General features: G+C 43.6%; 2 protein-coding genes across 9 annotated transcripts in view; one reads left to right on the forward strand and one right to left on the reverse strand.

Annotated features, from left to right (window-relative positions):
* Nucleotides 1-8,018: 8,018 nt before the first annotated feature.
* Nucleotides 8,019-27,906, reverse strand: part of c14h11orf16 (chromosome 14 C11orf16 homolog) — a 58,761-nt gene continuing 38,873 nt past the window's right edge. For 2 of the 6 annotated variants that reach the window (XM_068046354.1, XM_068046349.1), the window contains exon 11: nt 24,533-27,805. In XM_068046354.1, the coding sequence (XP_067902455.1) occupies nt 27,674-27,805 (132 nt within the window). In that variant the 3' untranslated portion in view covers nt 24,533-27,673. Of the gene's footprint in view, nt 8,042-12,687; nt 12,891-14,825; nt 15,251-23,471; nt 23,687-24,532; nt 27,806-27,906 lie in introns of those variants that run through there. The other 4 variants (XM_068046353.1, XM_068046350.1, XM_068046352.1 and 1 more) reach the window with 4 other exon arrangements.
* On the forward strand, nt 12,632-25,056 carry akip1 (A kinase (PRKA) interacting protein 1). Of its 3 annotated transcripts, XM_068046357.1 has the most exons (6): nt 12,632-12,744; nt 13,318-13,369; nt 14,082-14,258; nt 19,498-19,578; nt 23,482-23,577; nt 24,603-25,056. In XM_068046357.1, exons 3-6 carry the CDS (start codon nt 14,094-14,096, stop codon nt 24,744-24,746), a joined length of 486 nt encoding a protein of 161 aa, XP_067902458.1. In that variant the 5' UTR covers nt 12,632-12,744; nt 13,318-13,369; nt 14,082-14,093; the 3' UTR covers nt 24,747-25,056. The 3 variants fall into 3 exon arrangements, with proteins under 3 accessions (XP_067902458.1, XP_067902457.1, XP_067902459.1); XM_068046356.1 differs by lacking the exon at nt 13,318-13,369; XM_068046358.1 differs by lacking the exons at nt 13,318-13,369; nt 19,498-19,578.

Genomic DNA, 27,906 nt, shown 5'->3' on the forward strand with positions numbered 1-27,906 from the left:
TTTCTCTCCTATCTCCCCTTATGCCCTCTCCAAACTCCACTTGTCCATGTGACCTACCTTCTGCTCCTTCACCCCTATTCCCACTAAACTAATGACCAGCCAACTTCTCCTGGCTTCCATGTTAGTTGATACTGTTAATGGTTCTCTGTCCTCAGGTACTGTCCCTCTTTCCTTTAAATCTACCTTCATTACCCATCTCCTCAAAACACCAACCCTTGGCCCCACCATCCTTGCAAACTACTGCTCCATTTCCAACTCCCTTTGCTCTGCAAATCCTTGAATGTGTTGTCACCTCTCAAATCCGTGTCCATCTTTCCTGGAACTCCATGTTTGAATCCCTCAAATCAGGTGTCTGTCCTGCCACAGTCCCTTAACACCTCATATAAAAATTGCAAATGATATCCTATGTGACTGTGACCAAGGTAATCTACATTTCCTTGACCTTCTCGACCTATCTGCAGCCTTTGACACAGTTGACCACACCATCCTCCTCCAACGTCTCTCCACTATCGTCCAGCTGGGTGGGAATGCACTCACCTGGTTCCATTCTTATTTATCTAATCGTAGCGAGAGAATGACCTGCTATGGCTTCCATTCCCACTTCCGCACCATTACCTCTGGTCTCCCCTAAGGATCTATCTTTGGCCCCCTCCTACTTCTCATCGAGATGCTGGCTCTTGATGAATACACAGCATCAGTTTCCACATGTACATTGACGGCACCCCACTCTATGTCACCAAAACCCCTCTCAAACCCTCCACTGTCTCTAGATTGTGAGACTGCTTGTCTGACTTCCAGTACTGGATGAGCAGAAGTTTTCTCCAACTAAAAATCATTGTCTTTGGTCCCCACCACAACCTCCGCTGCCTAGCCACTGACTCCATTCCTCTCTCTGACAACTGTCTGAGGCTGAACCAGACTGTTTACAACCTTGGTGTCATATTAGACCCTAAGATAAGCTTCTGACCTCATATCCGCACCAACACTAAGACTGCTTATTTCCACCAAAATAACATCACTTGTCTCCATTCCTACCTCAGCTCCTCTGCTGCTGAAACCCTCATCTACGCCTATGTTAACTCTAGATTAGACTATTTCAACACACACCTGGCTGGCCATCCAAATTCTACCCTCCATAAACCTGACATCATCCAAAACTCTGCTGCCTGTGTCCTAACTTGCAGCAAGCCCCCTTCACTCATCACCCCTGTGCTCACTGACCTACACTGTCTCCCAGCTAAAGAACACCTTGATTTTTAAAATTTTCATCTTTGTTCTCAAATCTCCCCACGGCCTCTCCTTCCCTATCTCTGTAATCGCCACCAGCCCATCAACCCTCTGAGGTATTTGCGGTCCTTTAATTCTGGCTTCTTGAACATCCCCAATTTTAATCACTCCACCATTGGTGACCATGCCTTCTAATGGCAGGGCAGCTCGGCCAAGCGGAATGTGCCTCCTGTGGTATGTGGGAAATCGCAGACGCACCATGTGTCTTTGACAAACACTTCTGCAGAAAGTGTCACTGGCTGCAGAAGCTTGAGCTCTGGGTTTCGGAACTCAAGCGGCAGCTGGAGTCACTGTGGCGCATCCGTGAGGCAGAGAACTACATGAATTGCACGTTGGAGGACTGGAGAATTGCTAATGTTGTCCCCTTGCTTAAGAAGGGTAGCAGGGAAAATCCAGGTAATTATAGATCGGTGAGCCTGACGTCAGTGGTAGGGAAGCTGCTGGAGAAGATACTGAGGGATAGGATCTATTCCCATCTGGAAGAAAATGGGCTGATCAGTGATAGGCAACATGGTTTTGTGCAGGGAAGGTCATGTCTTACTAACTTAATAGAATTCTTTGAGGAAGTGACAAAGTTGATTGATGAGGGAAGGGCTGTAGATGTCATATACATGGACTTCAGTAAGGCGTTTGATAAGGTTCCCCATGGTAGGCTGATGGAGAAAGTGAAGGCGCATGGGGTCCAAGGTGTACTAGCTAGATGGATAAAGAACTGGCTGGGCAACAGGAGACAGAGAGTAGCAGTGGAAGGGAGTTTCTCAAAATGGAGACGTGTGACCAGTGGTGTTCCACAGGGCTCCGTGCTGGGACCACTGTTGTTTGTGATATACATAAATGATTTGGAGGAAAGTATAGGTGGTCTGATTAGCAAGTTTGCAGACGACACTAAGATTGGTGGAGTAGCAGATAGTGAAGGGGACTGTCAGAGAATACAGCAGAATATAGATAGACTGGAGAGTTGGGCAGAGAAATGGCAGATGGAGTTCAATCAGGGCAAATGCGAGGTGATGCATTTTGGAAGATCCAATTCAAGAGTGAACTATACAGTAAATGGAAAAGTCCTGGGGAAAATTGATGTACAGAGAGATTTGGGTGTTCAGGTCCATTGTTCCCTGAAGGTGGCAACGCAGGTCAATAGAGTGGTCAAGAAGGCATACGGCATGCTTTCCTTCATCGAATGGGGTATTGAGTACAAGAGTTGGCAGGTCATGTTACAGTTGTATAGGACTTTGGTTCGGCCACATTTGGAATACTGCGTGCAGTTCTGGTCGCCACATTACCAAAAGGATGTGGATGCTTTGGAGAGGGTGCAGAGGAGGTTCACCAGGATGTTGCCTGGTATGGAGGGCGCTAGCTATGAAGAGAGGTTGAGTAGATTAGGATTATTTTCATTAGAAAGACGGAGGTTGAGGGGGGACCTGATTGAGGTGTACAAAATCATGAGAGGTATAGACAGGGTGGATAGCAAGAAGCTTTTTCCCAGAGTGGGGGATTCAATTACAAGGGGACACGAGTTCAAAGTGAAAGGGGAAAAGTTTAGGGGGGATATGCGTGGAAAGTTCTTTACGCAGAGGGTGGTGGGTGCATGGAACGCATTACCAGCGGAGGTGGTAGACGCGGGCACGATAGCATCTTTTAAGATGTATCTAGACAGATACATGAATGGGCAGGAAGTAAAGAGATACAGACCCTAAGAAAATAGGCGACAGGTTTAGATAGAGGATTTGGATCGGCGTAGGCTTGGAGGGCCGAAGGGCCTGTTCCTGTGCTGTAATTTTCCTTGTTCTTTGTTTCAGGAGGTAGTCACCCCGGAGCTCAAGAGAGCACAGGCAGAGAGGGACTGGATGGCTGCCAGACAGACAAGAAGGACAAGGCAGGTAGTGCAGGAGTGCCCAGAGGGCATCCCACTTTCTAACCGGAATTCAGTTCTGAGTACCGATGGGAAAGAGGGTTCCTCTGGAGAGTGCAGCGAGTCATGACCAGAGCACCATGGGTGGCTCAGCTGTGCAGGGAGGGAGGAGAAAGGACAAGACAGCAATAGTGGCAGGGGATTGTATAGTTCAGGGAACAGATAGGCGTTTCTGTGGTCGCAGACATGGTTCCAGGATGGTATGTTGCCTCCCTGGTGCAAGGGTCATAGATATCACTGAGCAGCTACAGAGCATTCTGGAGGGCGAGGGTGAACAACTGGAGGTCGTGGTCCACACTGGTACCAACGATATAAGAAGAAAGTGGGATGAGGTCCTGCGGGCTGAGTTTAGGGAGTTAGGAATGAACTTAACAAGTAGGACCTCAAAGGTAGTTCTTCTTCTTCTTCTTTGGCCTCCTTGTCTCGAGAGACAATGGGTAAGTGCCTGGAGGTGGTCAGTGATTTGTGAAGCAGCGCCTGGAGTGGCTATAAAGGCCAATTCTAGAATGACAGACTCTTCCACAGGCACTGCAAATAAAATTGTCGGGGCTGTTACACAGTTGGTTCTCCCCTTGCGCTTTTGTCTTTTTTCCTGCCAACTGCTAAGTCTCTTCAACTCGTTACATTTTAGCCCCGCCTTTATGGCTGTCCGCCAGTTCTGGCGATCACGGGCAACTGACTCTCACGACTTGTGATCAATGTCACAGGACTTCATGTCGCGTTTGCAGACGTCTTTAAAGCAGAGACATGGACGGCCAGTGGGTCTGATACCAGTGACGAGTTCGCTGTACAGTGTGTCCTTGGGGATCCTGCCATCTTCCATGCAGCTCACATGGCCAAGCCATCTCAAGCGCCGCTGGCTCAGTAGGGTGTATATGCTGGGGATGTTGGCTGCCTCGAGGTCTTCTGCCTTGGAGATACGGTCCTGCCACCTGATGCCAAGTATTCTCCAGAGGCAGCGAAGATGTATTGAGACGTCGCTCTTGGCTGACATACATTGTCCAGGCCTCGCTGCCGTACAGCAAGGTACTGAGGACACAGGCTTGATACACGCGGACTTTTGTGTACCGTGTCAGTGCGCCATTTTCCCACACTCTCTTGGCCAGTCTGGACATAGCAGTGGAAGCCTTTCCCAATGCGCTTGTTGATTTCTGCATCGAGAAACAGGTTACTGGTGATAGTTGAGCCTAGGTAGGTGAACTCTTGAACCACTTCCAGAGCGTGGTCGCCGATATTGATGGATGGAGCATTTCTGACATCCTGTCCCATGATGTTCGTTTTCTTGAGGCTGATGGTTCGGTGAAATTCGTTGCAGGCAGCCGCAATCCTGTCGATGAGTCTCTGCAGACACTCCTCTGTGTGGGATGTTAATGCAGCATCGTCAGCAAAGAGGAGTTCCCTGATGAGGACTTTCTGTACTTTGGTCTTCGCTGTAAGACGGGCAAGGTTGAACAACCTGCCATCTGATCTTGTGTGGAGGAAAATTCCTTCTTCTGAAGACTTGAACGCATGTGAGAGCAGCAGGGAGAAGAAGATCCCAAACAGTGTAGGTGCGAGAACACAGCCCTGTTTCACACCACTCAGGATAGGAAAGGGGACTGATGAGGCGCCGCTATGCTGAATTGTGCCTTTCATACTGTCATGGAATGAGGTGATGATACTTAGTAGCTTTGGTGGACATCCGATCTTTGCTAGTAGTCTGAAGAGACCATGTCTGCTGACGAGGTCAAAGGCTTTGGTGAGATCAATGATAGCAACATTGAGGGGCATCTGTTGTTCCCGTCATTTCTGCTGTAGCTGCCGAAGGGAGAACAGCATGTCAATGGTGGATCTCTCTGCTCAAAAGCCACACTGTGCCTCAGGTTAGACACGCTCATCCAGCTTCTGGAGACTGTTTAAAGTGACTCGAGCAAAGACTTTCCCCACTATGCTGAGCAGGGAGATTCCACGGTAGTTGTTGCAGTCACTGCGGTCACCCTTGTTCTTATAGAGGGTGAAGCTATTGGCATCGCGCATGTCCTGTGGTACTGCTCCCTCACCCCAGCACAAGCAAAGCAGTTCGTGGAGTGCTGAAAGTATAGCAGGCTTGGCACTCTTGATTATTTCAGGGGTAATGTCGTCCGTCCCAGGGGCTTTTCCACTGGCTAGAGAATCAATGGCATCACTGAGTTCCGATTTTGTTGGCTGTTCGTCCAGCTCATCCATGGCTGGCAGAGACTGCATTGAGGGCAGTCTCAGTGACAACATTTTCCCTGGAGTACAGTTCTAGGTAGTGCTTCACCCAGCGATCCATTTGCTTGCATTGGTCAGTGATTGTGTCCCCTGATTTAGACTTGAGAGGGGCGATCTTCCTGATGGTTGGCCCAAAAGCTCTCTTGATGCCATCATACATTCCTCTGATGTTTCCGGTGTCAGAGGCCAGCTGAATACGACTGCATAGGTGTTGCCAGTAGTCATTTGCGCAGCGCCTGGCTGTTCTTTGTGCAGCACTTCTGGCTGCTTTAAGTGCTATGGATGTTAACTCGCTGGGGGCTTTCTTGTAGTTCAGCAGTGCAATGCGCTTAGCAGCTATGACAGGTTCCAGCTCTTCAATGTGAGATTGAAACCAATCTGCATTTTGCTTCACACGTTTGCCATAGGTAGTCATTGCTGAGTCATAGGTAGCGCCTCTGATGTGGGCCCACTTGGTCTCCGCATCTCCTGTAGGAGTGTTTTGAAGGGCTATTTCAAGTGAATTTAGAAATTTATGTAACAGCTGTGGATAAGAAATTCTGCTCGTGTTGATGCGCGGGCGGCCCTTCTGCTTGGAGCGATGCAGCTTCTTTGGTTTGAGTCTAACCTTGCTGCACACCAGGGAGTGGTCGGTGTCGCAGTCCGCACTGTGGAAGCTGTGTGTGATTTGAACGCTGTTTAAAGAGACTCACCTTGTGACGATGAGGTCCAGCCTTGCCAACGACGTGATCTTGGGTGCCTCCAAGAAACCTGGTGACAGGGTTTAGTATGAAAGAACGAGTTGGTAATGCAGAGGTTGTGATAGGTACACAACTCAAGCAGTCTCTGTTCATTCTCATTCATCCTTCCAATGCCATAGCGCCCAAGGCAGGAGGGCCATGAGTCATGGTCGGCCCCAACCCTGGCATTAAAGTCCCCCAGCAGGAACAGATGTTCGGTATTGGGGATGCTACTAATGATATTATGGAGTTCCTCGTAGAACTGGTCTTTAACTTCAGGTGGGGAGCAGAGTGTTGAAGCATAGATGCTGAGTAGGTGCACTAGACCAGAGGCGGTAAACAGTCGGATGGATAGTATGTGTTCCGAGCCATTTGAAGGTGGCTCTATCATGCTGAACAAGGAGTTTCTGATGGCGAAGCCCACTCCATGCTGTCTTGGTTCTTCAGGATCCCTACCCTGCCAGAAGAAAGTGTAGTCTTGCTCTCTTAGAGATCCACTCGCAGGGAGGTGTGTCTCCTGAAGTGCTGCAATGTCCACATTGAGTCTACAGAGCGCGTTGTTAATGATGGCGGTCTTCCGAGAATTGTTGATTTGTGTAAGGTCTTCCGACAGGCCAGGAGACATAGTTCTGACGTTCCAGCTTGCAAAACGAAGGGCTGGTACCTTCTTTCCTTTTTTTGTCGTGCTGTTTGGTGCGGTGTTACAGTCCACTTGTCGGGCAATGACCCTGAACTCCCATTGAAGCAGGTGGACTGTGGCGGGACAGAACCTGACATACCAGGGGCTGCCCGGTTTGAGGCAGGCGGTAGCTGTCCAGTGAGATGCGATGATCTTTCCCACCGACAAAGGCAACCCGTGGCGCCTAATCTCTATGCCAATTGAGCTGGACTTATAACCCGTAACTACTGCCTTCCGTGCTGTTTTGGTCGCTGTGAGGTGACTATGGAGTGACCTCTCCATGGCGCATGCCTGGGCGGATGTATGGAAGTTGTGAGTTGCCCAAGCGTCAAAACCCCCCTTTTGGCCTTCCTGGTGGGGTCCAAAGGAGTGCAGAGCACGACGTTTGGCACCGGTATAGCTGCGGAAACATGCCAAAGGTGACACATGACCGCCTTCGGGGTTCCGCTCCGGATTTTCTGTTAGGGTTTACTCCCTTAGCCTTGGTCTCTCCCGAGACGCTCACGAGGCAGTGGGGTTGTTAGGGCCCCTGCTCAGGGATAGGTGGATGCCGGTGGTGGGAGGAAGGGGGTGCGGGGAGGAAGGGGGTGTGAGGGGAGGGGGTGGAGGGAATGGGGTGCGAGGGGGATGGGGTGCAGGGGAAGGGGGTGCGAGGGGGGAGCTGGAAAGGGGGTGCGAGGGGGTGGGGGGAAAGGGGTGCGAGGGGGGAGCTGGGAAGGGGGTGCAGGGGGGAGCTGGGAAGGGGGTGTGGGGGGGAGGGGGTGGGGGAAGGGGGTGCAGGTAATAAAACATTTCATCAGCTCCCTCACAATGCAGTCCCCATGTAAAGTTAGGGTTGCCTTGTGTAGTTTCAACTTCGACACAAAATTTTTCGGTTTAATTTTTTAAGCAAAATTTAAAACTACCGTGATTTATTCGCGATATTTTCTTCTAGGATTCATGGGATGAAATCGATCCTGCCAGGTCTACCCCTCAACTGGGAAAGGGGTGCTAGGGAGGAAGGTGGTGTAGGGGGGGAAGGGGGGAGGCGTCTGGCGGGGTTCGCGACCCTGGAGAGTGGGCCAGCCCACAGCGTCCTTGATATCAGCGTCCTCCGGGCTGACGGTGGAGCTTCTTTCCTGGCTCCCAGCAGTGACGGCGGAAGGACGACCGAGGCCGGATTGAGGCCCTGAGCCTCGACGACACTTCCATAAGGCCACGTCTTCTCTGCCTTAGCTGCGGTATGAAAAAAAAGAACATGTAATGGATAATAACGCTACATACACCCGTTTGATCTCAGAAATCCGGAAGGTGATAACTGCCATGCACATTTGAACCTCAAAGGTAGTAATCTCAGGATTACTCCAAAGGACATGTGCTTGTGAGTATAGAAATAGGAAAATACATCAGATGAATGTGTGGCTGAAGAGATATTGCAGGAGGGAGAGCTTCAAATTTTTGGGGCATTGGGACCGGTTCTGGGGAAGGTGGGACCTGTGCAAGCCGGATGGTCTGCACCTGAACAGGACAGGGACAAATATCCTTGCAGGAATGTTTGCTGGTGCTGTTGGGGATGATTTAAACTAGTTTGGCAGGGGGATGGGAACCTGAGCGCAGTCTTAGATAGGACAATTTCAGAGAAGGGAACAGGAGGCAGAAAATTAACGAGTGTCTTTGAAAAACAGAAGAAGCAAAGGTTAAAAAGCATGCAGCACTGGAATTTGGCAGTGTTAAAGGGTATTTATTTAAATACAATGAGTGTAGTAAATAAAGTCGATGAATTGAGGGCACAGATTGACACATGGCAACACAATATCATTACTATAAAGGAAACTTGGCTTAAAGAGAGGCAAGAATGGCAGCTCAACACCCTGGATATAGAGTTTTCAGGCAGAATAGAGAGGGAGATAAAAAAGGAGGGGATATAGCATTATTAGTTAAGGAATCAATAACAACTTTGAGGAGGGATGATATGCTAAATGAATCATCAAACGAGGCCATAACGGTGGAGCTCAGAACTAAAAAGGACCGCCACATTACTAGGAGTGTACTAAAGACCCCCAAATAGTGAGATGGAGTAGAAGAACAAATATGTAGGGAAATTTCTAAGTGCAATAACTATAGGGCAATTATAGTTGGGGATTTCAGCTAACCCAATATCAACTGGGATAGAAACAGTGTGAAGGGCACAGAGTGGACAAAATTCTTGAACTGCATTCAAGAGAACTTTTTTAGCCAGCTCGTAACAAGCCCAACGAGAGGGGGCGCAGTTCTAGATTTATTCTTCGGTAATGAAGCTGGGCAAGTGAATGAAGTAACCATTTTGGAGATAGTGACCATAATACAGTTAGTTTTAGCATAATCATGGGAAAGGACAAAGATAAAACAGGAGTAAAAGTTCTAAATTGGGAGAAGGCAAATTTTACGAAACTGAGAGGTGACCTGGTGAAAGTGGCCTGGATACAGCTACTTGAAGGAAAATCAGTGGCAAACCAGTGGGAGGCATTCAAAAGCGAGTTACTACAGGCACAGTAATTGACATGACAATTGTGAAACGGAAGGGTTGGGAAGAAACTCATGACATTATTGAAAGAAACTGATCTCTTTTGCAATGTTTGTATTTTTTCGTGCTGTTTGGAAACTGTTTGGCAATGTAATTTTTACAGATTTTTATGAATAAAGTATATTTTGGAAATAAAAAAAAAAACTACAGGCACAGTGTAGGCATGTCCCCACAAAGATTAAGGGTGGTACTGCCAAATCTAGAGCCCCCTGGTTATCTTGAAGCTTGCAGGGTAAGTTCAAGCAGAAAAAAAAAGCTTATGATGATCACAAATATCTTAATACTTTAGAAAGCCTACAGGAAAAGTGCAGAGATGAAGTTAAAAAGGAAATTAGAAAAGCAAAGAAAGGATATGAAAAATTATTGGCAGGTAAAATCAAGGAAAACCGAAGATGTTTTATCAGCACATTAAGAGCAAGAGGATAACTAAGGAAAGGGTAGGGCCTGTCAGCGATGTATGAAGGAACTTATGCAGAAGATGTGGGCAGGGCTCTTAATGAGATTTTTATCTCTATCTTCACAAAGGAGAGGGTTGATGCAGACATTGTAGTTAAAGAGGTGAAGTGTGAAATATTAAATACGATAAGCATAATGAGAGAGGAAGTACTAGAGGGTCTGACATCCTTGAAAGTGGATAAATCGCCAGGACTGGATGGATTGCATCCCAGGTTGTTAAAGGAAGCCAGGGAGGAAATAGTGGATGCGCTGAGGATCATCTTCAAATCCTCATTAGATACGGGCGAGGTACCAGATGATTGGAGGTCTGTGAACGTTGTATCATTGTTTAAAAAGGGTGCGAGGGATATGCCAAATAATTATAGGCTAGTCAGTCTGACCTCGGTGGTGGGTAAATTGTTAGAATCTATTCTGAGGGACAGGATAAACTGCCATTTAGAAAGGCACGAATTAATCAGGGATAGTCAGCATGGATTTGTTAGGGGAAGGTCATGTCTTACTAACTTAATTGAGTTTTTTGAGGCAGTAACAGGGAGGAGTGATGAGGGTAGTGCAGTGGATGTGGTCTACATGGATTTTAGTAAGGCATTTGACAAGGTCCCGCATGGCAGACTGGTCAGTAAAATGAAAGCCCATGGGATACAGGGGAATGTGGCAAGTTGGATCCAGAATTGGCTCAGGGACAGGAAACAAAGGTTAGTAGTTGACGGATGTTTTTGCGAATGAAAAGCTGTTTCCAGTGGTGTTCCACAGGGCTCGGTGTTGGGTCCCTTGCTGTTTGTGGTGTATATTATTGATTTTGACTTAAATGTGGGAGGCATGATTGGTAAATTTGCTGATGACACAAAAATTGGCCATGTAGTTAATAGTGAACAGGATAGCCAGAGACTCCAGAATGATATCAATGGTTTGGTTGAGTGGGCGGGAAGTGGCAAATGGAATTCAATCCAGAGAAGTGTGAGGTAATACATTTGGCGAGGGCAAATAAAGTGAGGGAATACACAGTAAATGGGAGGATATTGAGAGGGGTAGAAGAAGTGTCCACAGGTCCCTGGAGGCGGCAGGACAGGTAGATAGAATGGTGAAGAAGGCATATGGATTGCTTTCCTTTATTGACCGAGGTATAGAATACAAAGGCAGGGATGTGATGCTGGAACTGAATAAAACGCTAGTTAGCCCACAGCAGGAGCATTGCGTACATACAGTTCTGGTCACCACATTACAGAAAGGACATAAGTACTCTGGAGAGAGTACAGAGGAGATTTACAAGAATGTTGCCAGGGCTTGAAAGTTGCTGCTATGAGAAAACATTGGATAGGCTAGGGTTGTTTTCCCTGGGACTGAGGAGGCTGAGGGGAGACTTAATTGAGGTGTGCAAAATTATTTGGGGCCTAGATAAAGTAGACAGAAAGGACCTGTTTCCCCTGGCAGAGGGGTCAGTTATCAGGGGACACAGATTTAAATGATTGGTAGAAGGATTAGAGGGGACATGAGGAAAAACTTTTTCACCCAGAGGTTGGTACCAGGAACAGGGGTGGAGGCAGAAACCCTCAATTCTTTTAAAAGGTACGTGCACATGTATCTGAAGTGCTGTAACTTACAAGTCTATGGATCAGGTGTTGGAAGGTGGGATTAGATTGGGCGGCTAGTTTTTTCAGCCGGCATGGACACGATGGGCTGAATGGTCTTCTTCTGTGCCGTAATTGTTCTATGGTTCTAAATGCTACCATTTGCATCATGTGCTTGCTGAAGACATTACTCCCCATCTTCAAGAGTGGGGCAGCCTTAAGGGTGACCAGCATCCTTTCAAGATGCCACTGGCACTGCACCCTGATAAGGTCCTACTGTATTATGTTCTGTGCTCCGTAGCACCACAATGACTGGGTTTCATATTATTGGGTGAAGTTAAGTTGCTGTACCACATGAATGTGTGTGATGCCCAAAAAATATTGGTCCCCATGTCTTGTTTTTATTTGTTTTTCTCAATTACTATACAGATTTACATAAGCTTTCTGCTCATTCTTGATTCTTCCAGTTGTTCCTGCAAAGATATATTTATTAATTTGCTCATCCATTTCATTGCTGTTAGTGTTCCATTGCTATGCAAAATGGCTGTTTTCCTTACAAGTCATTTTACTTCAAAGAAGTAAGTGATAAGTGATAAGATGAGACACTATATGAATGAGTTTTTTTTAATATACAGGTAACCATGATGCCATCATCTAAAGTAGCACCTAGACCATGAAAACAAAAATATTTGAAAACATCTGCAACTACTCAGTAGATCATCCATACCTTAATGAGGTTAACATTTCAGGCATAATCTTTCATTGGAAAGAGTCCAAATTTATTGTTTTCACAGTAACAGTACCTCAAATTTTGCCCACTCCGCTGTTGGACACATTCCTGGAGATTTCATCACTGGACCTCCTCTCTCCAACCGCCCTGTCCCAGCATTGGGCATGTTCAACCCAACAGGCCATTTCTTACCAGCTTGGATGGATTCTTGACTGACGAGGCAAGAAGCTTTTGTTTTCTCCATCAACAATATTTTTAGGGCTAATAAATGCAAGTGTTCAAAGAAAATGAAAACAGAGGCAATTTTAATGCCCCTATTGTTTGAAGCAATGTGTGTGAGGTTAATTTCTGGAGGACAATCCGAGAGAATTGGCAGGCCTAAGTGATGAAGTGGTGGTACACCACCTGCCCTGAGAGCAGCAGTCAAACACTTCAGCGCCTGATTGAGTTGTGCTGCACTTTGAGACAAACCCATTTGATTGACGTGAGGAGGAAGGGGCGGTCCTTCTCGTGACGGAATACCGCTGCAATTCAGACTGACGGCCCTAATCCAGGGACAGTGGGTGGATTGGCGCGGTTCCTGGGATACTAGTTACTCGTGAATGGAACGAAGTGTAGCGGAGTAAGAGATTCGTTACTTTGAATCGCGACAATTGTAGAAGCCGCTTGGGCTGCACCGTGCTTACTGGTGTTTGAAGTATTTCCTGGGGAGGGAGCCAGGCGCTGTTTGAGTCCAGAGGAAGAGGTTCTGACACGCTAAAATATTAACTAAAAAAGGCAGAGAAAGTAAAATTTTAGTTATGTCAGTCACCGGTTAATGCCGCCCGGTCCCAGAGCGCGAATGTTAGCAATGAGGCTTGCTTATCTTAGCATTAAAAAATTATGGCCTTTTTTTTTCCAAGTGGAAGGTTGTAGTTATACTATACTATTGGTCAGAGAACAGCTGGTAGGACCAGAGTTATACTGCACTCGATTATAACTATGCATATGTCTGGTTGTGTGGAGAAAGCTCCAGTCCCAGCAATTGGATTTTAAATTTGTTTAATGTTTAGGACGGCGCATCTCCACTATCTTTTTTGAAGCCCCCTTTAGACCAATAGAGCCAAGCAATTTTTAAGCCAGGCTTCACGTCACACTGCAGTTGGCAGCCTTTTTGGGGAGATCTGACAAAGTTGCGCTCTCTACTTTTTTGCAGCAATGTAAAAGTGATAAACACGTAAAACGTTGCGAAACAGAACTCCTGAAAGGTAATGAAAATGATTCTGACTGTAACAATTCAGACAGCTGAGTTATAAAGAAAAACTAAACCAGTTGATTTGATTCTTGTTATGCAGATGGGGGAGGGGTTTACTTTTTGTAAGTACTGCAGGGACTAAGTAAGATGGGATGTCGAAAAGTCTGGTGAAGTAAATGGAAAGGTCTGGAACCGTACTTGTAAACTGAAGGAGTCACAAATAAACTTAGCATGAAGAATCACTCCTTCACATTTAGCATCCTTGATTTATGAAATAGACTGTCGAAAGTATGAGAAACGCAAAAACCTTGATTCAGCAAAGAGTAAAATAAACTGGGTTATGAAAATACTTCAAAAAGAATTAGATTGATTCCTGGGAGAGACACGAGTGGGCTGTTTTATGTCATTACCCATATAGATATAAATGAATATAATGAGCAAGATGCCCTGACCTGGACTCTGAAGTGTGAACAGATGGGAGAACTCGACAGGCAGTACTTAACTGGGTTAAAATAATATAAGCCAATAAATTACTTGAAGTTCCTTCTTGGAGCTTATCAACAGAACTCTGAGCTATTCAATCATTCATCTTAGACAGGATTAGTATATGTTGTAAAATAATGTGAAAAATGATTTGCCAAAACAGGAGACTTCATAAAAGTAATAAGTTGATAAATTTTTGTTTGGCAAAATAAATGTTAATGAGCAATTTCCTCTTCCACCAGAGTTACGCTACAATGGAACATGGCAGCTGCCAGCTTCGCAGTGCTTTGAGGCGCTCTTCTCAGCTTGGGCGTGAAGTTCTGGAACGTGCTCAGAAGAGGAGAGTACATTGGTCGATGGATGATATGTCATGCAGTAGAGAAAGGGAAATGGAGGAACCTTCAGTTCAGAAAGATGAGGTAAAAGTGCAAACTGAAGCATGCCAAGTAACACAGTCTTCAACACCGCGTGGTGAGATATTAACACATGATGAAGTATGTGAAATAGCATCTTCAGCAGGGGAAGTTGAAGTTATAACACAGGAAAAAATATGTGAAATGTCATCGTCAGCAGCAAGAGATGAGGTGAAAGAACAAGATAAAATATGTGCAGCAGGAAATGAGAGGATAGCACAAGATGGAGTATGCAGTACAGCAATAGTTTCAACATCAAAGGATAAGATGTCACATGACGGAGCATGTGGTATAGCGGGCCCTTCAGTAGTGAGAGATAAGGTGACAAGACAAGATAGAGTGTGCAGAATAACAGCACCTTCAACAAGGGATAAGGTGATAGCACAGAATGGAGTGTGTGGAACAGCAGCACATTCAGTGAGAAATAAGGTGGCAAATTCAATTTGTTTTATTTTCCTAGAAACAGTTCAAAGTACCATTGATTTGTGTTTAAGAAAAAATATTAATGACATTTGGTAAATTTTTAAATGAATACAATGATTGAAAATGCCAGGGACACCCACAAACCACTGGTAATCAGGAAATGCCTTTTATACTTCATCACCTTGCTGTCTATCAAGAAAGCAAGGTATGGTAAAGCACTGGAATTGAAGAACGATAAGATGTGGTTCAAAACCATTGAAAAACCATTGGGGCGGCACAGTGGTGCAGTGGTTAGCACCGCAGCCTCACAGCTCCAGTGACCCGGGTTCAATTCTGGGTACTGCCTGTGCGGAGTTTGCAATTTCTCCCTGTGACCGCGTGGGTTTTCGCCAGGTGCTCCGGTTTCCTCCCACCGCCAAAAGACTTGCAGGTGATTGGTAAATTGGCCATTGTAAATTGCCCCAAGTGTAGGTAGGTGGTAGGGAATATGGGATTACTGTAGGGTTAGTATAAATGGGTGGTTCTTGGTCGGCACAGACTCGGTGGGCCGAAGGGCCTGTTTCAGTGCTGTACCTCTAAATAAAAATAAAATAAAATAACATTTTAAAATTAGTACATTGAAATGACAACATGGAAACAGGTAACAGGTCAGTTGGCCCAAAATGTCTGTTAATGTTTATCTTTGATGCGAACAGTAGTCCTAATCCTTTGTGCCCACTATGTTTTCATATCTATTATTGCCCTTCAACCATCTGTCTAATCTATTCTGAAAAGTTAACATGGTCTCTGCTTCAATCAATAATTCTGGTAGTGCATTCCATGACCCCTCAACCCTCCTGTATGAATAAAGTTTCTCCTGCCCTCTGTCCTAACTATCTTATTTAACCTTGTATCTATGTCTGCTTATTCTGGAGCCCTCAACCACTGGGAACAGTCTGATTCTATGTATACTGTCCCATCCAGAATGTACATCAAGCTGGCCAGAAAACAGAAAGTAGAGGTTCAAAGTACTTATTGAAACTAGGAAAAGGTGGGAAGTAGTTTTCTAAAAGGATTGATTTTAGGAAAACTGTTCACTGTTTACACAAGCAATTAGGATTCGGGAATCAGAAGTACAATTAAAGCATTTGTGGGTGACATCAAATTGAGGGGTATTGTTAGTACAATGGAGGACTGTGACAAAATACAGGAACAAATTAATAAACCTGCAGAATGGGTGCGTAATTGCCAAATGAATTTCAATATAGCTCATGGTGATGTGGTACATTTTGGTAAGAGGAATAAGGAGGTGCATTCTCCTTGGAAAGTAAATGTAATTGGGGTAGAGGAGCAGAAGAATTTCTTAGTACAGATAGAAAAATCACTAAAAAATAGCAATGCAAGTTAATAAGACCATAAAAAAGCAAGCAGCATGGGGCTCATTTCTAAAAGGATAGAATTGAAAAGCAGAGAAATTATTTCAAACTTGTATAGAACCTTGGCTAAACCACAGTTGGGAGTTCTGTGAACAGTTCTGGTCTCCATATTATAAAATGGACAAAGAGGCACTGGAGAAGGTGCAGAAAAAAGATTTACTAGAATGGTACCAGAACTGACCAGTTATACCTATCAGGAAGGATTAAACAGATTGGTGCTCTTTTCTCTGGAAGAGAGAAGACTGTGCAGTGACTTGAAAGAGGTCTTTTAAGATTATTTATTTGGAGATACAGCACTGAAACAGGCCCTTTGGCCCACCGAGGCTGTGCCGACCAACAACCACCCATTTATGCTAATCCTACATTAATCCCATATTCCCTACCACATCCCCACCATTCTCCTACCACCTACCTATATAAGTGTTTGATTGGGAAAATGTAGCAAAGATATTTCCACTTGCAGGAGGAGGCCAGAACGAGGGGCCATAAGTATAAGGTAGTCGCTAATAAATCCAATAGGGAATTCAGGAAAAAATTCATCAACCAGGGATTGGTTAAAATGTGGAATTTGCTACCACAAGAGCTAGTTGAGGTGACTAGCATAGATGCATTTAAGGAGAAAATACTTGAAGGAGAAAGGAATGGAAGGAAATGCCGATGGGTTTAAATGAAGAAGGGTGGGAGGAAGCTCATATAGAATGTAAATACCAGCATAAACCTGTTGGGCTGAATGGCCTGTTTCTGTGCTGTAAATACTGTATAATCCTTAAATGACTCATAATCTCCTCTGTCTGAACAAAAGCAATCCAATTTTTTCAGTCTTTGTTCAGATTTACATGCAGGTAGTGTCCTGGGCCCAACCATCTTCAGCTGCTTCATCAATGACCTTCCTTCAATCATAAGGTCAGAAGTGGGGATGTTCACTGATGATTGCACAATGCTCAGCACCATCGGTGACTCCTCACATACTGAAGCAGTCCGTATAGAAATGCAGCAAGACCTGGACAATATCCAGGCTTGGGCTGATAAGTGGCAAGTAACATTTGTGCCACACAAGTGCCAGGCATTGACCATCTCCAACAAGAGAGAATCTAACCATCTCCTCTTGACATTCAATGGTATTACGATCGCTGAATCCCCCACTAACAACATCCTAGGGGTTACCGTTGACCAGAAACTGAACTGGACCAGCCATATAAATACCGTGGTTACAAGAGCAGGTTGGAGGCTAGGAATCCTGCAGTGAGTAACTCACCTCCTGACTCCCCAAAGTCTGTCCACCATCTACAAGGCACAAGTCAGGAGTGTGATGGAATACGCTCCACTTGCCTGGATAGGTGCAGCTCCAACAACACTCAAGAAGCTTGACACCATCCAGGACAAAGCAGCTCACTTGATTGGTACCCCTTTTACAAACATTCAGTCCCTCTACCACCGATGCACAGTGGCAGCAGTGTGTACCATCTACAAGATGCACTGCAGCAATGCACCAAGGCTGCTTAGACAGCACCTTCCAAACCCGCGACCTCTACCAACTAGAAGGACAAGGGCACCACCTGCAAGTTGCCCTCCAAGCCATGCACCATCCTGACTTGGAACTATATCGCTGTTCCTTCGCTGTCAACTGGGTCAAAATCCTGGAACTCCCTTCCTAACATCACTGTGGGTGTACCTACCTCACATGGATGGCAGCCGTTCAAGAAGGCTGCTCACCACCAATTTCTCAAGGGTAATTAGGGATGGGCAATAAATGCTTGCCTGGCAAGTGACGCCCACATTCCATGAATGAATTTTTAAAAAAAGGTATTGAATCTGCAGCGCAGCAACAGGCCATTCGGCCCAATTAGTTTGTGTCAGTATTTATATTCCATATGAGCCGCCTTCCACTCTAATTACCTCTTCCCACCTAGGCCCATATTCCCCTATTCCTTTTTCTCTCATGTATGAATCAAGCCTCCCCATAAATGTGTCAATGCAATCTGCTTCAATCACTCAATGTGGCAATGAGTTCCACCTTCCACTCTCCATCTGAAGAATTCCTCCTAAATTCTTTATTTGATCTGTTAGTGTCTGTTTCATCTTTATGACACCTTGTTCTGGACCCACCCACAAGCACAGAATTGTTACAGCACAAAAGGAGGCCATTCGGCCCATTGTGTCTGTACAGGATCTCTAAAAGAGCAACTCCCACAGTTCCATTCCCCTGCCTTCTCCCCATTACCATGCATATTCTTCCTTTTTATATAACTGTCTAATTCCCTTTTGAATGCTTCAATTGAACCTGCCTCCGCCACGTTCTCAGGCAGCGCATTCCAGACCTTAACCACTCGCTGCGTGAAAACATTTTTCCTCATGTCACTTTTGCTTCTCTTACCAAATACTTTAAATCTGTGGAAATAGTTTCTCTCTGTCCTTACTATAGAATGCCTTCATAATTCTAAAAACCTCTTTTAGACCTCCTGATGGTCTTCTCTCCTCCAGTGGAAAGAGCCCTAGCCTGCTCAATCCTTCCTAATAATTCTCTCAATTCTGGTAATGTCCTTGTTAATCTCTTTCGCACTTTCTCCAGTGCTTCAGTACCCTTTTTGTAGTTTGGAGACCAGGGCTATATACAATACTGTTTGATTTAACCATGGTTCGATATAAATTTACCTCCCTGTTTTGCATTCTATTCCTCTAGAAAGGAACCCTAGTACTTTTCTTTATGGCCTTAACAACTAGCGTTGCTACTTTTGTATTTCCTTGTACCAGATAGCATTCTAGTGAATCTGTTCTGTACTGTACCCTCGTTATCGCCTCCTAATCGTTCAAATAGCATGGAGCCCAAAACTGCATAAAACTGTGGTCTAAGTAAGGCTACATCTCTGGTTTTATATTCTATATCTTTTGACATAAAACCCAGTATCCCATTAACTTTCTAATGGCCTTATTCATTTGAGCTACAGCTTTTAATATTTTGTGAATCATCTTGGGATGTTCTAATACATTAAAGGTGCTACGCAAGTTGTTGTTGTGACCCTGAACCCTAAATCCCTTCTCTGTTCCACATTGCCCAGCCTTCTCCCATTCAAATCAGTTATTTTTTTTCTGTCAAAATGAACCACTTTACATTTACTGATATTAAATTCCATGTGACATTTTTTTGTCCATTCCATGATCATATCAGTATCCCCTTGCAACTTTCCTTGGTTCTCAGAATTATTCACCATGCCTCCTGATTTAGTATCATCTCACTCTTAGGTTGCTCTCCTACCAATTACGGCATTATTTATTTGACATTGATGGCAAGTTCAAGATGATACTGTATCTTATTATTACTACCATTTTAGCAGTAGGTGTAAACTGTAGACTGACTGGCTAATGGCGACTAAAACCCCAGTGTAATTCTGATTATATCTCTTTGTCAGGATAAAGCTGAGTGCACTGACATCAATGAAGCTTTTGCTTCAGTTCTGCAATGTATGGCTCACACCACCAGACATTGTAAGGTAAGATATGTAGTTATTCAGATCTCTACAATGTTTTTCTTTACCAAATTTCCAGACACTTTTACAACCTGTAGCAAAACAAGTTTTATGTTGCAGGTGGCACTGTCTGAGCATGATCTCCAAATTAGAGGATTACAATTATTCATCAATGTAATTATCAAACTCCAGTTAATCTTGTATCACTACAAATATTAGTTGCAAATATTCTATTCAGAAAGCCAGGTGGTGAAGGATAGAACTGGAACCTAGTCTTTACCCACATTATAAGTATTGATTTAAAGAGATACACATGACATAGATGCCCCTTCTAACCCAACACAATTAAATACTCAATTACTGTACAATTAACACAAACTTCATATCATTTATGAAGTATCAGGAAGATGTACACATTACAGTTGGAAGGGATGCATTTGAACAGGTGGACAAATATGTATACCTTGGTGGGTTAGTGGTTGGTGTCCAAGATGGGAGTCATCGAATCATAACAGCACAGAAGGAAGCCTTCAGCCGATTGAGTCCATGCCGGCTCTCTGTAGAGCAATTCGGTCAGTTCCATTCCCCTGCTGAATCCCCATAGCCCTGCAAGTTTGTTTCCCTCTAGTGCCCATCCAATTTCCTTTTGAAATCATTCACCATCTCTGCTTCCACCCCCACGTAGGCAGCACCAGGTCATTACTACTCGCTGCATTAAAAAAAAGGTTTGTCCTAACACCCCCACTGCATTTCTTGCCCAAAACCTTAAATCTGTGTCCCCTAGTCCTTGTACCATCAGCTAATGGGAATAGCTTTTCTTTTCTAAGTTACCCTGTCTAAACCTGCCATAATCTTATACACCTCTATTAAATGTCCCGCAATCTCCTTTGCTCTAAGGAGAACCACTGCAGCTTCTCCACCTAATCTTGTAGCTAAAATCCTTCGTTCCTGGAACCATTCTTGTAAATCTCCTCTGTAACTTCTCAAGGACCGTTACATCCTTCCTGAAGTACAGTGACCAGAACTGGATGCAGTACTCTAGTTGTCGCTTAACCAGAGTTTCATAAAGGTTCAGCATAACTTCCCTGCTTTTGTACCCAATACCTGTATTTATGAAGCCCAAGATCCCATATGCTTTGTGAAGAATACATGCAACAAAGTAATGGACTTATTTCTGATGCTTTTAAATATAGAAAACTAGAAGTATTTAAGTAAAAACAAAAGCAAGAATTTGAAACGATGGCTATCCCACATTTTTAAAGTGAGAAAAGTTGATGAATAAAAGATACAAGCAGCAGAGATAAGTTGGTTGAGAGGAATATTGGGACTATCCAGGATACAAAAAAATCAAGAATGATAAAAACATGGCTTGGACAAGGAACAATATTTATTCAGAAGATCCAAGAAACACGACTGCAATGCATTGGGCATGTTTCAAGAATGGAAACAGCTAAAAATACCCTTTCATGGCCCTGGGTACAGTGGTACCTGGAACAAGAAGCTGAGAAGACCAAGAAAGCACTGGATAGACAATGTCAAGAGTAACTTGTCACAGAAAAGGATACAGATGACTGGAACAGCCAGGTTAGTTCAGAACCAACAACTGTGAATTGATTCAATCCCATCATCGTTGCTGAGCTGATTGGGAATTTAATAGTGTTACTTACTTATTAAACTTCCATTTTATTTTATTCCTTATGAAAGCTGAAGTTTAGTCCAATATTTTAATGTTTGTTTTTATTTATATACAGGCTGATCTGTGACACTGGTCACAGATAGTCTGGGGTCTGAAGCACGGTTGTAATGCTGACCTGCCCTGTTCCTGTAAGGGCAGTTCTCAAGCCCATTGGGGAGGTGCTCTAAATTGATTGAGGATTAGGTCCTGAGGTCAATTAAAGGTTAATTATTGTTGGAAGATACTCTAAATTGCTAGCTACTTAGCTCTCCCTTGTTTTCGCAACAACCTCTTCAGAATATCTAAGGTCAAAAATTTAGGTTTCTTTCATGTTTTTGTTTATAAGTTATTCAGTTGCAATTTTGTTTTTTGTTTTGAAACAAATTGTAGTATCACATTGGGGTGTACTTCATTGCCCTTTGGGGCATTTATATGCCTGATGTTGCTGGGATTATCTTTCTGTCATCCATTACATAACACAGGAAGATGGTTGTAGTTGTTGGAGGTCAATCATCTCAGTCTCAGGACATCACTGCAGGAGTTCCTCAGGGCAGTGTCTGAGGCAGAACCATCTTCAGTTGCTTCACCAATGATCTTCCCTCCATCATAAGGTCAGAAGTGGGGATGTTTGCTCTTAATTTTACAATGTCCAGTACCATTCATGAATCCTCAGATACTGGAGCAGTCCATGCCCGCATGCAGCAAGACCTGGACAACGTTCAGGCTTGTGCTGATAAGTGACAAGTAATATCATGCCACACAAGTGCCAGGCAATGACCATCTCCAACAAGAGAGTATCTAACCATTTGCCCTTGACGTTTAACAGCATTACCATCACTGAATCTCCCACCAACATCCTGGGGTAACTGTTGACCAGACTTAAATGGACCAGCCATATAAATACTGTGGCTACAAGGGCAGGCCCGAGGCTGGGAATTCTTTGGCGAGTACCTCACCTCCTGATTCCCCAAAGCCTGTCCACCATCTACAAGGTACAAGTCAGGAGTGTGATGGAATATTGTCCACTTGCCTGAATGAGTGCAGCTCCAACAACACTCAAAAAGCTCAACATCATCCAGGACAAAGCAGCCTGCTTGATCAGCACCCCATCCATCACCTTAAATATTCACTCCCTCCACTACTGGCGCACAGTGGCAGCAGTGTGTACCTTTTACAATATGCACTGCAGCAATTACCAAACCTCCTTTGACAGCACCTTCCAAACCCATGAACTCTACCAGCTAGAAGGACAAGGGCAGCAGATGCATGGGAATACCACTACATGCAAGTTTCTCTCCAAGTCATACAACATCCTGATATGGAACTATATCGCTGTTCCTTCACTGTTGCTGGGTCAAAAATCTGGAACTCCCTTCCTAATAGTACTGTTGGTGTACCTACATCAAATGGACTGCAGCAGTTCGAGAAGATGTCTCACCACCACCACCTCAAGGGCAATTGGAGATGGGAAACAAATGCTGGCCTTGCCAACAATGCTCCCATCCTATGAAAGAAAAAAAAAGTCTTGTGTATCATAATTACTCTATAGCTATATTATATTGCTGCTAAAAGCTTTTTTAAAATTTACTTTGTTTTTTTACTCTTAGAAAGTCTAGAGACTCTACTCTCCCCCACTGATAAGGTCTATTGCTTTTATAGACCAGTTTGCACCAGTGCAAAACCAAAATTGATTCATATTATGTTGGCCATGGATATCATTTGGAAATTAAGTTGGCTAGATCTAATATTGAGAAGTAGTACAAGCCCAGTTCAAAGAAGTAATTTTGTCGTGTAATTGCAACTGAGGTGAAACCTCTTTTTAAACCTGATTATTTAACATTTTTAATATGAGCAAAGGACTTGCTGTCAAGTTGTTCTTCAGTAACATTGACACCTAACCAGCATTTGGGTATGGGTGAGCAGTTTTACTTTCATTGGTCAGTGCTGAAAACCAGCAGTATAACTCCGCTCTGCTAACATTATGTCACTGTAAGCAGATATTAATCTGAAACTGGTGTCTCAAGCACAACAGCATCTTAAAATAACACTGAACCACTGGTAGAAAAATACATGGTGTGCAGTCCCCATGGGTGGTGTGTGTTCTGCAACTTGATTGTTGAAATGGTGTTGTATGCATCAGGCAAATGACTTAATGACAAACTGAAACAAAACAGCCCATTTTTGGTGAGCTGGATGTAAATGAAGTCTGGATACAATTAACCTATTGTAATTCTGTAGCTTTTAACTTGCAGCACTACTATAAGAGTGTACCACTGTGTGAAAGAGACGAATTGGAAGAAAACCATATTCGACGATACCACATGGGTTCATCAACCACCAAAGCTCCTGTGAGTGAGATTTCTGGGGTCTAGGTCTAGAATGGGCAGGGAGCAGCAATGACTTGAGTAACCACACTCCAATTTCAAAGTGAACCTACGCCAGCCTTTAGTTATAATTCTGTTGAGAGAGTAAAAAAGGAAAGAAATGCAAATTCTGAAAATTCGAAATAAAAATCAAAAATGTTGCAAATACACATCAACCAGACAGCATTTGGAAAAAGACTGATTCATGTTTCAGTTAAACTCCAATGAAGTATCTGCTCAAAACGTTAATTTGTCTGTCTCTTTCAATTGCTGACTGGTCTGCTCTGCGTTTTGGCAATCTCTTTTTATTTCAGTTATGTTTGAGATTTAATTGCATTATTAACTTAATCGTTGACTTATCTAGTTTGGGGTTTAAACTGGTTGGACTACAAAATCTGCTATAACCAAATGCTCTTTCATTTTCGGGGATTAAGTTTCACTTAATTCTTCTCAAACAAAAAAAGCTGCTTTGGTGATAAACGTGTTCATCCAAAACTCCAAGTTTTCCTACAAGAAGTAAAGCTTAACATACACAGCTAAATCCAAAACTAGAGAATTTAAAAACATCAGCCTAGAAACTTGGCTGTGCAGTTTTTCAGGTGCTAAGTGGTCTCCCAAATCTCCAACATGGTGACCAGGAAGAACCGTAAGTGCTCTGTCTGCTATATTGGTAAAGGCCAAAAAAATCAGCATGCAGTGCGCATGCCGTGCGCATGCCTAAAACAAGCGTCGGTACCTTTGCATTTACAAATAAGGGGCCTAATGCTTGTTTGAGGTTCCCACTGCAAGATTGGCTTGCCCTGCGACAGCCCATGCCAACTGCACTCAGGAAAACCTTGTCTACATGTGGCCTAATAGGCAGTCCTTATACAGCAGTTGATTTGGCAAAAGCCAAGTACCATTAGCAGTAAGGCAGGCAGCTACAGTAATGGTGATTTTTTTCTTTAATACAAACTAATCCAATGTTATTTATTCTTCATGACAATTGCTTCTCTCTTTTTAACAAACAGACTAAATGCATTGACGAAGTTCATATTCAGGTGGCGCCAGGTTCTTACGCAGTGACAGCAAAATCCAGAATATCTGACAGAGAGCAGACCCGTGTGATACATTTGGGACCAGATCAGACCATCGATCTTGCCTTTACTGTCTGAAGTGTGTGGAATACAGTGTTGCAAGGCATATGGCAATAACCAGTGGCCCTGTATTTTTAAACAGAGGGACATTTGGAATTTGCAATGATTATCTCAGGCACTTTTTAATTAAAATACTGTTTCTCCATGCAGCAGTTGAAGACGGAGTGAAGTAACCATTTCTGAAGTGCCATGCTGCTTAATGCATTTGAATGGAATACAATTTTAAAACCGCCTAACTGAATTATGCAGTCTATTTTTGTATTATGTTCTTTATACATGATTTTTATTTAGTTTTAGCGCAGCTGTTGTATTTATATAAACTAATAAATTTTTAATATACTTTCTGAAAATGGATGACAAAAAGCCATGGTCTTTCCTCCTCTCTTCACCAAAAGAACTTATTCCATCTCAAAAGCGCATGCATTGTCTATCATTCTGGTCTATTAAAGGGATCTATTTTAATATTGCTACTATTGACATTTAACTTAGTATGTGAAAGAATTACTGTGTAGGCTCTTGTATGTCAGGATTAAAATTATAATGGTTTTTTTTTTGTTGGAAAGATCAATTTATATAGGTGACGTTATCATCTAATTAATCTTTGCATAATGATCAGGGCACCAGGCTGTCATTCGAACAGTAGGTAAGACTGGTTTTACAACAGGAACAGTTTTAAAGGTGATTGGCAAAAGAACCAATGGTGACAACTTTTTTATGCAGTGAGTGGTAAGGATCTGGAATGCACTGCCTGAGAGGGTGGTAGAAGCAAATTCAGTCAGGCTTTCAAAAGGGAATTGGATAAGCATTTGAAGAGAAAAAATTTACAGGGCTATGGGGGAAGGATGGAGAAGTTGGAATAGCTGAGTTGCTCTTGCAGAGAGCTGGCATGGACATGATGGGCCAAAAGGCCTCCTCCTGTGCTGTAACCATTCTATGTTTCTTTGATAGATCAGCTGTTTAATGGTACACTTCTTGAGAGTAGTGGAGTGGAGAGTCACAGTGTTGCTGAAAGGAGTGGTTGTACATGTCATTAATTCTTGTGATATTAACAATGCATTGATGCAGCCACCTCAAATACCAGCATAGAAGAAAGCTTCTAGCACAATGTACTTGGGAAATCTCATCACTTGATAAAGTTTTGAGTGCTCACTGTCTCTGTTCTGGTGGGTCCAGAATAAAATCTGAGGCTAGTATGAGCAGGCTATCCGTCACCTGTTCAAAGCAATGGTGCACCAAAGTGACACTATTTTTATGTATGACACCCAATGCTCCCTGAAAACATCCAGTGGCACATAAATTTAGAGCTGTTACATTTACAGCCACTAAGAAGGTGCCCTGGTGGAAAGAGGCTTGAGGTCTGGTGTCAACAGCCGGCATAACTCACTGGAGTGTTTCTCTGGGAAATAAATGGAAGTTACAACATGGAAGCACATCTTCTGCCAAACTAATTCATGTTGGTGTTGCCCTCCAAGTGAGAAAATAGTCCTGAGCATATTTAACTGTCCTGTTCCTATATCCCTTTATCCCCCTTTCATTCATCCACCCATCTAATCTAACCTTGAATGTTGACAGTTTTGGCCTCAACCGATTTGGACGTAAATGTAGGGGGAGTGATCCAGAAGTCTGCAGACAACACAAAAATTGGTCGCGTGGTTGATAGCGAGGAAAATAACTGTAGACTGCAGGAAGATATCAATGGACTGGTCAGGTGGGCAGAAAAGTGGCAAATGAAATTTAACTAAGAGAAGTGTGCAATGATACATTTGGGGAGGTCAAACAAGGCAAAGGAATACACGATAAATGGGAGGATACTGAGAGGTGTAGAGGAAGTGAGGGACCTTGGAGTGAATGTTCACAGATCCCTGAAGGTAGCAGGACAGGTCAAATAAGGTGGTTAAGAAAGCATATGGAATCCTTTCCTTTATTAGCCGAGGCATAGAATATAAGAGTAGGGAGGTTATGCTTGAACTATATAAAACATTAGTTAGCCACAACTTATGTACTGTGTGCAGTTCTGGTCACCTCATTACAGAAAGGATGTAATTGCATTAGACAGGGTACAGAGAAGATTTAAGAAGATGTTGCCAGGACTGGAAAATTGTTGCTTTGAGGAAAGATTGGATCAGTTGGGGTTGTTTTCCTTGGAACAGAGGAGGCTGAGGGGAGATTTGATTGAGATGTAAAAAATTGTGAGGGTCCTGGATAGAGTGGATGGGAAGGGCCTATTTACCTTAGCAGAGGGGTTAGTGACTAGGGGGGCATAGATTTAAAGTGATTGGCAGACTCGAAACATGAGCCACTTACGATTTGAAGCACAAAGTTACTTTGCATCCTACTGTGATGATATACCAGCAAAATAAGCATATATAAGGCTTCACAGCATGAAATGTTTTCTCGTAGTTAGATATACTCTTGGATGATGCCTCGACATTGCATAACACTGCCACATGGCTGATTTGAGTGTGAAGCCTTTATTTGAATACAAGTATCATATTTGTTTAAAGCAGCCAGTGGCTACCATCCATACTGGACTTTGAATTTAGGCTTTCAAGGATAAGAGGGGCAAGTAAACAATCCCACTTAATTTACTGATCCTAATGCAGCTCCTATTGTGTCATCCAAAACCATGAGCTGTGCAGTCTGGACTGACCAAGGAAGACAGCAACAATAGTGAAGTTTAACTTGGGAGCAAGGTTTAAGGAGAGAAGAATAAAGACTGAATAGAGAAAAATAAATCTCAAATTTAAGAAATTATATTAAAACCAAGTACCATAAATACATAACACTAGTGTATGAAAATGAATGATGTGAATCCTGTATCTCATGTCACAGATACTAATGGGTTCGTAAAATCGCATGCTGTATTTTTGTCTCTGGAATGTACTGCTAATTATTATCTAAGCTACTTTGGTAACAACAAAGACTGCACCTGGTTAAATTTCCATCTAAAATGATGAAACCCGTTTTATTTGATGCTTCCTTCTTCCTCTCTCTCGTTCTTCAGTCAGCTTTTCTGCTTTATGCAACTTTTCTGCTATCATTTTATTGCGTAGTTCCACTTGCTTCCTTCGAGCTTCCTACAAAACACGAACAATGAGATATTCTAAGTTTATTTTAAGTCACACGTCCTTTTTTCTTCTTTTGGAAAAGGTGATGGCAATGGATCATGAAACAGGTA

Source organism: Heterodontus francisci, chromosome 14 (assembly GCF_036365525.1).
Source record: "Heterodontus francisci isolate sHetFra1 chromosome 14, sHetFra1.hap1, whole genome shotgun sequence".
NCBI classification, from domain to species: domain Eukaryota; kingdom Metazoa; phylum Chordata; class Chondrichthyes; order Heterodontiformes; family Heterodontidae; genus Heterodontus; species Heterodontus francisci.